The sequence below is a fragment of the Polypterus senegalus genome, chromosome 12 (assembly GCF_016835505.1).
Source record: "Polypterus senegalus isolate Bchr_013 chromosome 12, ASM1683550v1, whole genome shotgun sequence".
In the NCBI taxonomy this organism is placed as follows: Eukaryota; Metazoa; Chordata; class Cladistia; order Polypteriformes; family Polypteridae; genus Polypterus; species Polypterus senegalus.
In genome coordinates this window covers 142,624,832-142,636,843 of record NC_053165.1, presented here as the reverse complement: position 1 = coordinate 142,636,843, position 12,012 = coordinate 142,624,832, and the positions used below count along the sequence as shown (strand labels likewise).

The 12,012-nt window shown below is 39.8% G+C and overlaps 1 protein-coding gene across 1 annotated transcript in view; it reads left to right on the top strand.

The window, feature by feature from the left end:
• trpm1a (transient receptor potential cation channel, subfamily M, member 1a) overlaps nt 1-12,012 on the top strand; it is a 131,636-nt gene that overhangs the window by 60,397 nt on the left and 59,227 nt on the right. The window contains exons 6-11 of the mRNA XM_039771371.1: nt 1,726-1,897; nt 2,682-2,856; nt 2,947-3,070; nt 3,591-3,663; nt 9,254-9,354; nt 11,076-11,246. Of these exons, the coding sequence (XP_039627305.1) occupies nt 1,726-1,897; nt 2,682-2,856; nt 2,947-3,070; nt 3,591-3,663; nt 9,254-9,354; nt 11,076-11,246 (816 nt within the window). The remainder of the gene's footprint in view (nt 1-1,725; nt 1,898-2,681; nt 2,857-2,946; nt 3,071-3,590; nt 3,664-9,253; nt 9,355-11,075; nt 11,247-12,012) is intronic.

Sequence of the window (12,012 nt, the reverse complement as noted above, 5' to 3'; positions counted from 1 at the left end):
ACACCTATACAGCAGAACCCTTGCTAACCGTCTTCTTTAATGACGGACACTAATATTATTATTTCCTACAGAAGCCGAGAGAGGATGTGCAATATCGTTATTTTCTTAAATTGTCTCCTCAAGATAACAGACTAATTTTATTGAGATCTCAAGAAAACAAACTTTATTTTCTCAAGATAACAGAATAATTTTATGGAGATGTCGAGAAAATTAAAATTTGTTTTCTTGAGATAACGGCATAATTTTATCTTGATGTCGAGAAAACAAAACTTAACCTTTGCTCCTGCCATCAGGCTCGCTTAGATTGCGACGCCTATACAGCTGGAGCCTTGCTAACCGTCTTCTTAAATGACAGACACTAATATTATTATTTTCTACAGAAGCCGAGAGAGGATGTGCAATACTGTATCGTTATTTTCTTAAATTGTCTCCTCAAGATAACAGACTAATTTTATCGAGATGTCGAGAAAACTTAACCTTTGCTCCTGGCATCAGGCTCGCTTAGATTGCGACGCCTATACAGCTGAAGCCTTGCTAACCGTCTTCTTAAATGACAGACACTAATATTATTATTTTCTACAGAAGCCGAGAGAGGATGTGCAATATCGTTATTTTCTTAAATTGTCTCCTCAAGATAATAGACTAATTTTATCGAGATGTCGAGAAAACATAACCTTTGCTCCTGGCATCAGGCTTGCTTAGATTGCGACGCCTATACAGCTGAAGCCTTGCTAACCATCTTCTTAAATGACGGACACTAATGTTATTATTTTCTAAACTAAGGCATAAACATATTTCAGCCTGCGTCAGCCCTTGATTGAATAAAAATGTGACGCGCTGATCAATACAGTTCTGCTCTTCTGCCATTTCAAACAGGACGTGGCTTCAATAAGCTAAACATTAAACGTAGTCTATGCCTATTGAAGTGCACCTTTTGAATGTGTTAGGGTTTTGGGAAAGCAGTCATTTCTCAGATGGGAATTAGGTACCAGTTACTATTTGTGAGGTGTGGTAGATTTTTCTATCATTTAAAAAAAAAAATTCAAATTTGTTGTTTGTGGACAGCAGGGACTGATTAGCTCAATGAATGTCAACTCAATGTCAGCTGGTCAAACAATCACATTCAGGAATCAAGAACTTCATCTACGTGCTAAATCAACCAAGGCCGCTGTTTAATTTGATTTTGTATCTTTTCACTGAATTTAATAGTATCAGACTGTTTCTACTTAATGTGTTGCCATATACACATGCCTAAGTCAAATGTAGATATATACTGTATACATATTTGTTTTTATATATATATGTAAATTAGATCTTGTTGTTCTCTTGCCATCTTTATGTATAAGGTTTTTAATTAGAAGATACAAATCTGTTTCTGATAAGAGTAGAGGTTTGTTTTGCACTTTAGTGTTTACATTTTGTTTAACAATGCCCAGATTGATTTTCTATTTAGTATACTTACATTTATTAGAAATTATCATAATATTAATTAATGGTAATATCCAAGCAATTATGCTATATCTTTTTTGTTTTTGTTGATTAATCTGTGGATTTGAGGTACATGTAATTATATGATAAGGCGCTATATAAATTAAGCAGTTATTAATTATTATATCCACCAAGTCTCTCCGCACAGCTCCTAAGTATAGAGAGACAAAGGCCACTGCTCTGAATGCCAGCTCTTTCCATACAGATCACTCATAGTCGTTATCTGTTTCACCCCAGGTGACTAGAGCATACCAGACAATGTCCAATCCTCTGAGTAAGCTGTGTGTACTCAACAGCAGTCACTCTCATTTCATCCTGGCTGACAACGGCACACTTGGCAAGTATGGTGCTGAAGTGAAGCTGCGTCGACAGCTGGAGAAGCACATTTCCTTGCAGAAGATCAACACAAGTAAGCAAGCTGAGAGGCAGCTGAGCATTGTATGCTGATGTAAAGCTACAATACAACACAACTTCATTACTTGTTTATGTATTTGGTAATCCTTTCATAATTAATCATAATTTGAATGACTGCTGCCTTATATTCCTGCCCCGATTCATGTGTTGCCCCCAATGAGTTTGTATGTGTGATATAATAAAGGCTTTTCTGGAAGAGCTGTTTTTGTGAAATGCATAAAAGGCTGTATCTTTTATTGGAACTGGAGTGTACTGCTGAATTTGTGTTCAATACCTGTAGATTGCAAGATCTATGCACATTGTCCCCTTGTGGTTGGAAAGTGGGTGACATATAGATTGCCATGTCCTCACCAACCTGCAGGTTCAGAGCAGAGTGATGGCACCATCTTTCCTGCTGTGTTACTGCTGCAGGTGGGCAGGAAGTCTGACTGAGCTGGTAAATGGTTGTTTGTCAGTCCTCTCCCTGCTTTTCTAATTTTGGCTTTTCTATGCAGTTACCATTTTGGTAACCTTGGCAGAGTCCACCGACATTCCCTTAACCCACTAAATATGAAAGATTTACCATTTAGATTTATGAGTTCTTATGTAGAGTCATGAGGTATGGCTGTTGATTTCTTTATGTAGAGCGTGCATGTGTTGTCCTTCAGGCTGCTCGTCTATATTACACTTTTTGTTCTCACATGCTACAAGCACAATCAACACAACAGAAAGACTGGCACTATGGCTTCTTCACTTAGATAGTCACAAAAGTTCAAGTGGACTTACCTTGTCACTTTCAGGGCTTGGGCAAGGAGTTCCAGTTGTATGCCTCATTGTTGAAGGTGGCCCTAATGTCATATCAGTGGTGTTGGAAAGCCTGCGGGAAGATCCTCCAGTGCCTGTGGTCATCTGTGATGGAAGCGGCCGGGCATCGGACATCGTTTCTTTTGCTCACAAGTACTCAGAGGAGTCAGGGTGAGGCATGCAGAATTCACAATTAGTGTGCAGTTTCAGGGAGGATTTCTGACGCAATCTGACATCTTGCTTTTCTTTTGTTATTTACAGAGTCATCAGTGACAGTCTCAGGGATCAGCTTCTTGTGACCATTCAAAAAACATTCAATTACAGTCGCAGCCAGTCACACCAGCTTTTAATCATGCTAATGGAGTGCATGAAAAAGAAGGAGCTTGTGAGTAAAGGTGCCTGCACCAGTAGAGTCAGCCACAGGGACAGGGATGGCACACCAGTTGATGGTGCTGAGGTCCACCCAGCGTGTTCATACTTCTGTTATGCTATGTGGCCACCTCTGAACCTAGCTGTTGTTGCAGAGCATGCTCTGATTCTTAAAATTTCAAAGCCTTGACGTTGACTCCTAGAGTGACATTGACAGGTTTCACCTCTCAATGTTCTCGTAGTCCAGTGATGTATTATAAAATGCATTTCTGGATTCTGCAGTGTGCTTTAGTGCTAATAGTCCAAAGATTTTTTTTAAATGCTTGTCCCAGCAAAAATCCACGACTTTAAGAACCACTTAATGATAAACTTTGGAAAGATATATCAAAATAATCAATGTCTGAGATAAGGCTATATTGTACAGTAGTTTGCGTGCACTGCAAAATTAATTTTATACAGTAAAGACTGCCAGACCTGTGTGATCTTTTCTTTTTAGCTGAAATCCAAGAATGAAGTGTTTCTTCTCCCAACTTTAGATCACAGTGTTTCGCATGGGTTCAGAAGGTCAGCAGGATATTGAGATGGCCATTCTGACAGCTCTGCTAAAAGGTATTGAGTAAGTGTTTGTGATTCTTTTGTCTCTCTGAAACAGAGCAGAACAGACTGATGAGCACAGTTTGTATAACATATCATCCTTCCATGTGTGATGCTTCTACACCCAATGAATTTGACAGTCATTTATTTTACACTTCATCACTTGCAACAAGAGCTAATTAATACATTTGTTGCATTGTTATGAAGTTATGTTGTTATGTAGTCTGCTGCCATGAATGTGTTTTTATTATGCACATTTGTAAATACTGGCTTATCTCTCTATTACAAAAAAAAATCTTGGGAGGGAGACGAGGGAGACAAGATGTGATCTTCTCAGAAGACACTTTGACGTCACGTGAGACAAGGCAGTGAGACAAAAGGACAACTGCTGTAAGGCTTTTATATGATCAACGCGCAGTGCGACAAGCAGAACAAGCAGCTCGCTAGCAGCAGCAGCAAGACAGCAGCTGATCTGACCACATCTCCTTAGCGTGAAGTCAGTCCGCCCTTCACAATGCGAGCAGCATTATACGTCCCGAGAGAAAGAGATTTAACCATGCCCAGGCCAGAAATAAAGAACAAAGAATAGATGACAAAGTAGAATATCGTAAATAATTAAAAATGTGGGCGCGGTACACATGTACAGCAGGTTAGAGATCAGGGAAGTACGAAAATTCAAAAGTCTCAAAAAAAGGATAGGAAAGATCGCATTAGTGCAAACAAAATTATTACTCGGTAAAATAATGGAACAGCGAAAAGAGATCAAATATATTGTTCAGATTTAAACTTTAAGTCGGAGACTTGTAGATTGTCTAATTTGTGTTGCCAGCGAGAATTAAAAGATTCCAAAAACGTTGTTGAGGTATGAGATTCTTTCAAGTCACACCCTACTTACAACTATTTTCAAACAAGACCACGGTCATCTAACCCCAGTTGTGTGAATGCTTTTGTCAGACACACTTCCTGCGCACTCAGCTCTTATAAATTTTATCAGGACAATAATTTTATATATTTTAGATGACACGTCATTGGCAAAGCGAAGAAGAAAGAGCATGGACAAACATTTGAGAAAGTCGTTTTATTTATTAGAGAGAAAGAAACGATATTCACTCACAGGCAGATATACATTACGTTGTCACGATGTAAGTCCAAACACAGAATCAAAATTCAATGCGATCTTGAAGAAAAGTTCATTCCAAATATTGTTTTTACAAAAGTTTTAAAGTAAAAGTGAAAATAATGCATATGTAACAATTCCCATGAAAATAACAATCTCTTTATATCTCTCAATATATCTAGTAAACCAAACCCAGGGGTGGGCAAGCGAAGCAAGCAGGGGGCAGAGCCCCCTAGTACTTGTATATAATAAAGCATTTCTGCCCCTAACAGAATCATTATACCAGCTTCTTGATGTTAAAGTTCCTGTACTATCCATCCATCCATCCATTTTCAAACCTGTCTAATCATAAACTCTGAGTCAGTCTATAATAGACTACAGTCACTTCCACATTCACTCACAGCAAGTTAGTCTAGTGGCCCCCTAACCCACATATGTTTAAGAAGTGGAAAAAAAACTGAAGAAAACAGACATGGAGGAAAATGTGCAAGTTCCACATGGGCAGTGGCTGGTCTGGAATTCAATCCTAATCTGTTTTAGTGGGACTGCTTCAGCCACCTGCACCACCTTACAGCTACTGTGATAAGCATTTATTAATACTAATTAGAAATATAAAATGTGACCTGCATGTACATAAGTTCAATATCATATGAATACATTTTACAGAGCCATATTACAAGCTCTTTGACCAATAAGAGTATTCAGTATTGCCCCCATCCTGAAACATTGAAAAAAGTCAAACTTGTTTTAAATATACCAATAAAAAATAAGCACAGCTTTTTTCTACAGGGTTATAAATGAACTGAGGTCATTTACTTAAGTTTCCTATGCGACTAACAGCTGCTTTATATGTGCTCATGACAAAAATGAACAAATGATCCAGTAACAGATCCAAGGTGCTGAAAGAAGAGAAATGTTGCAGTATCAGTATTTAGCTCAGTTCATGTCAGGTCAGTTCAGGTCTTTGTTATATAGCGCTTTCCACTGACCTAACATAAAAAAGTCTGACAAGAACAGGCCATTCAGCCCAATTTAGATGACCAATCTCTATTCAATACACTGTTGACGTCAAGGTTTCATTGTCCCCAGAGTACTGCTATTTTAAACCCTGCCTGGTAACTTTTTCCATTTATTTACTGTTTTGTGGGGAAGGAAATATCTTCTGAAATTTGTGCCAAATTTGCCCTTAACTACTTTTGTCCATGTCCTGTATTCTTGATTATGAACTAATTTCATACCATATCATTTCCCTTCATAATCTGAAATATTTTCATGTTGTCACCTCTTAATCCTTAACTGCTTTAACTAAAAGATCCAATGACTTTGGTCTTACTTTGTGCCTCATTCCCCACAGTCCTAGAAAATGTATCTCTAGAACCTTTACGTCTTTATGTACAGTGAAGACCAGAATGCACAGAATATTTCAGATGAGGCCCTTCACATGCTTTGGTAACAGTGAAGTTGATAACCTTAAAATATTTGCATACCTACCTACACACACACACACACACATATATATATATATATATATATATATATTGTCACAAAAAGCAGGCACAAGAGTCATAAAAAGGTTTGGGGCAGCCACCCATATAATATTTCTTGGCTAATAATGGTTAAATTGCTAGCACTGACGTGATCAAAACAGAGTCCAAAACAGAACTGGCAAGGCTAGTCAAATATGGCGGCTTTAAAGGCCAGAAAAGGAAGTGAAGTCATCAAGGGCGGAAGTCGAAGGATCCTTTTCCATAGGTTCAGACCCGGACGGAGGCTGGAACAGGAAGTCTCTTCGGTCATGGGTTCTCCACCGGAAGTGACGTCACTAGGGCCAGGCGGTGAATGGTCTGCAGAAAAGTGAGAAAAAAGGTCAGTGCACTCCGCCACCCCCTGGTCTGGCGTGGAATTACACTCATTTAGACCCTTTAGCTGCCTCCCACACGCACGCGCGTGACAATATATATATATATATATATATATATATATATATATATATATATATATATATATATATATTGTCACGCACGCCAGTAGGAGACCGTGGATGGATTGAGCGCATCTGGGAACACATTGCGGCAGGGAATGGCGGGTACTAACTTTCTCCCTCTTTTTCCTCATAGGAAAAAGGACCTTCCTCCTCCATAAGCCGGGTTTTGACCGCAGTACGGTACTTCCGCCCTTCCTCCGCCATCTTGTCCTGACATCATCGATCCCATCCTCCCTCACGGTCCTTCCCAGCATTCCTCCACTTCCGGTTCCTCCCTAATAAAATGGCCGCCGATGCCATGATACGGCATCGCGCTTATGAACATTTTTGTTTATAATTTTGACCCTGTTTTGTTTACTGTTTATTGTGGATCCTGCACAATATACGGGGCCGGATAACCCCAAACCTTTGTGCTGTCTCCTCCTCAGTTTGTTACAGTGGCGTAGTCGGCAGGATTATAAATCCCCTCCCCTCAGCCAGCCTGGCCTTCGTAGCCTCCAACTCCCGGGTGGTGGTGGCTTGCGCTTGCTGCAGGGCCTGGAGTTGGGCATTCATGTTCTGCAGCACGGTGTTGAGGTCCTGTCCCTCGGTCATCTCTGGGGATTTATAATCCTGCCAGCTACGCCACTGTAACAAACTGAGGAGGAGGCAGCACAAAGGTTTGGGGTTATCCGGCCCGTATATTGTGCAGGATCCACAATAAACAGTAAACAAAACAGGGTCAAAATTATAAACAAAAATGTTCATAAGCGCGACGCCGGCGACCATTTTATTAGGGAGGAACCGGAAGTGGAGGAATGCTGGGAAGGACCGTGAGGGAGGATGGGATCGATGACGTCAGGACAAGATGGCGGAGGAAGGGCGGAAGTACCGTGCTGCGGTCAAAACCCGGCTTATGGAGGAGGAAGTTCCTTTTTCCTATGAGGAAGCAGAGGGAGAAAGTTAGTACCCCGCCATTCCCTGCCGGCGAATGTGTTCCCAGATGCGTCAATCCATCTGCGTCTCTACAAGGCGTGTGACAATATATATATACAGTGCATCTGGAAAGTATTCACAGCGCATCACTTTTTCCACATTTTGTTATGTTACAGTCTTATTCCAAAATGGATTAAATTCATTTTTTTCCTCAGAATTCTACACACAGCACCCCATAATGACAATGTGAAAAAGGTTTACTTGAGGTTTTTGCAAATTTATTAAAAATAAAAAAAACTGAGAAATCACTAGGATTCAGTGTTAATTGTAAGACTAAACTTGCAATTTGTCTTTTATGAGGCAGTTTATAAAAAGCAGGTGTAGTTGAAGGTGATCTATATTTATCAAGTATATTTGATTGTATATCTGATTTCTTCAATTAAGGTCTGGTGATGGACAATTTTTAATGTTCGGTAAAACTTGCCTGTCACTAGAGATCTAATGATGATGTTAAAAATGGTCATGTCAAGAATGCATTCTTTTTTATATATTTTCATTTTTGGCTGATATGCTATTCATTTTTATTCCTTGTTCTTTTAATTCTTTAATCCTACATCCAGAGTCAACATCACGTCACCACTTTGTTTCTGTGCTTTCCAATCACTGCCGGTATTTTTTATGGATTTAAACCAATGACGTCATCCTTTTGTGTTGGAGGATGCAATGTGGTGTCAGATGATGAGACAAATACTGTATTACTGTATGTTGTGACGCATGTGATGTTAGTGCAGCTATGCTATAAAAGATGGCAGTGCACACAACAAAGCATTTACCAAGCAAAAGGAAACCTTTTTGTGAGCAAGCAACAAAGAAAAAGACAGCCTAATGGAAGGAATCACTACATTTGATTTGCACTTCATTTCATGGTTCAGATTATGGATTTGTCCAAGTAATACGTTAGAAGGTTTTTGATAATTACTATGTAACAACCATACTGAACAACTCTGACTATTCTTCTCTTAGTCTGTAAAACAGGACATTAAAAACTCTTAGGAAAATAAATGTGTTCATTAGACCCTCCTGCATGTCCTGCCAAACGCATTACTGTGCTGCAAATGCAGTAAGTTTGTTGGGACAGAGCCAAAGGGACAGATGTTTGGTTTTATTTTAAAGATCAACATTAGAATTTCACTTAGTAAGATAAAACATTATACAGTTTGATGACGCTATTCTAAAGGGCGGATGACATGATAGGTAGTGCACCATTCTAATCCTACACACTTCTTGTGAAGGAGGAACATTACGATCTGTGTTCTCGTAAACTCAGCATGGTGCTCTGGAACGTACAGGGTGGAAATGCATTCTGGACACATAAGAAATCGATATTTTTAGTGTGAAATACCTAATGAAAAACAAACCTATATATGCAGATAGTGAAGATGAAATTGGATCAATTAACTGCCACTACTTAAACAAAAGAGCAGATGGAATAAAATTTCCTCACTTGAATAAACATTTCAAAAACAATGAAGAATATTTTGCGTTACTGATCTTCTTTATGTAAGCTTTTCCGTTTTTTGACGTTTCAGGTACTAATGCTTCCGCGCCTGATCAGCTGAGCCTGGCACTGGCCTGGAACAGAGTGGACATTGCACGCAGTCAGATCTTTGTGTATGGACATCACTGGCCGGTGAGTCTGAAGTACTTGACTTGCTCAAAGGTTGAAGTTAAAGTGTCATGTCGTTCAATGACAAACTATTCCGAGTCCTTCAAGTTATAAAGTTATATTTACCAGTTGGGATGGATGTTTGCAACTTCTTTCATTCTCATTTTCTGTGCAGTAGTAATGTTGTTTATCCATTCAGATATTCAGGATAATGTTTTCAAATATTTTTAGGTTCTGGAAGAATTACAAACTGACCTCAAGTATTCCTGAACCTTATTCTCTAAACAGCCCTTGTCCCTGGCAATAATTAGTTTACATTTGACAAAAGCTGCTGCTACTACCATTTGTAGTGCCTACATTCAGATAATAATTGTTCATGTCTGGTTGTGCTATGTATTGTCCATCCATCCATCCATTATCCAACCTGCAATATCCTAACTATAGGGTCCTGGGGATCTGCTGGAGCTAATCCCAGCCATCACAGGGAGCAAGGCAGGAAACAAACCCTGGGCAGGGCGCCAGCCCACCACAGGGCACATACACCCACACACTAGGGACACTTTAGGATCTCGAATACGCCTAACCAGCATGTCTTTGGACTGTGGGAGGAAACCCACGCAGACACAGGGAGAACATGCAAACTCCACGCAGGGAGGACCTGGGAAGCGAACCCGGGGTTCCTTACTGTTAGGCAGCAGCGCTACCACTGCGCCACCGTGCCACCCCGCTATGTATTTTCCACCACATATACAGTATTTAGCCAAGATTCTTAGTTTGTTTTCTATATTTGGTACACAGTGACATGTTACTAAGCCACTGAGCAAGATGGACTTGACACAGTAGATAAAACAACTTTTTATGATGTTTGGTATCATGTTTGGAAAAAGTAATTATCAATATACAGATAATCAAGGACCTGATTACAGGGGAAATACAAATGAAATAGATAATAACAGAGTAAACTTCATAAATAACTTGAAATTCGGAGATCTTGGGCACAAAAAGCATTAAGTTAGAGCATGTATGAGGAGCTGCTCTGACAAGCAAAGGAAATCCAGTGTGTTGCTTGCTTTGAGATCTGAGGTAAGGTTGCTTACTGAAAATAGAAAAGAACGTGGGATTGTGTAAATAACACATAACATTATGCCATGATGTTAAGTCTAAGGAAAAAAAGGCCAAATAGAGGGGTTGAAATAGGGGTTGATCTACTGTGAAACTCATGAAGTTTAAGCTTCAGGGCCCCTAATTCCAGAGTGGACCCCAAAAGCTTATCTCCATGTTGCTTAAAGATTTTGGGCGTCTACTGTATGAGAAGGGGTTTTTAAAACCTGTACATATAGTGGCTACATTTTTAAAAAAATTGTGGTGATTTGTCATGGAACAACCCCACTGAAGAAAATAATTGTGCTTACCCAGACCTCATTGCTGATTGCAAAGGGGCCCCTCTATCAATTCATGCTTCAGAGCTCCAAAAAAGATGGTCCAACACTGTGTTGAACAGAAGCCTTATAGCTGTGAATATCTGTAGAATGAATATGTGTCAGCTAATAAGAGTAGGATTTATTAGACAGGCCTGGCATATTGGACTGGGTATCAATGCAATATGGTCTTGAGCTTAAGTATCAGACGAGAACACAACATAGAAAAGCGGAAACATTACAGGGACAGTTGAAATAACCTGAACACACACAAGTAGACACAAGTGAGTATCTCCTGAATATTTATGTTCACATTTTATTCTGCAGCCCCTCAGTACACTTGTGACTACAGACACACCAACTCAGGAGAAAGAGAAGAGTCCAGCAGTTAGCGTTCGGGCCACCCGTGGAAAAGGAAAAGGCAAAAAGAAGGGAGGAAGAGGCAAAGATGAACCAGATGAAGAAACCGACCCGCGAAAATTGGAGCTGCTGAACTGGGTAAAATCACCATTCTTATTCCACACTTCATTTCATCCTTTCATTTATGGTTTGCAAGACAAGAATATATTGGACCCTCTTTGGGTCTTTAATTTCATTTTCACTCTGTTCTTTTTGGTTTTCTTTGATTTTGCATTCATTTCAGTCTGGACATGAGCAGTATCTCTGTTTACCTCCATACATAGAACATAATGTTTTCTCCAATTACAAAGACAACATTTTATGTGATTCTCCCCTTCTGACACATGCACCTAAGAAAAGCTGGCAGTTAGGTATTTAAGCATTAGATCTCAGGAAATCAGCATTTGGAGGACAACATGTGTAAGTCAAGCCGAGGTACACAAACTAAAGCAGTGGCTCTTAACAGAGACCTGTGGAATGGACCACAAGGCTGTCCATACTACACTTCTAATCACACAACACAATTTTGTAAGCTAGTATATATCATCATTCTAATGCAGAAGGGCTCACTGGGTGATGAAGAAAAACCACAAGCTCATCCTTCCAGAAATGTCACTGCTAAGTAGCCGTTTCTATAGGAAATCTGGCTTGATATTAGCACAACTGTATGTTTTAATTCAATGTTAATAACTAAAGTTGTCAGTAAATTTGAAAACTTTCTGCCTGCTCATGAATACCCCAATGGAGCTATTATCTAGGGCAATGGTGGCGAACCTATGGCACGCGTGCCAAAGGGGGCACTCAGAGCCCTCTCAGTGGGCACGCGCGCCGTCGCCCGAGCACAGAGTTCGTTACTATAGCCAGA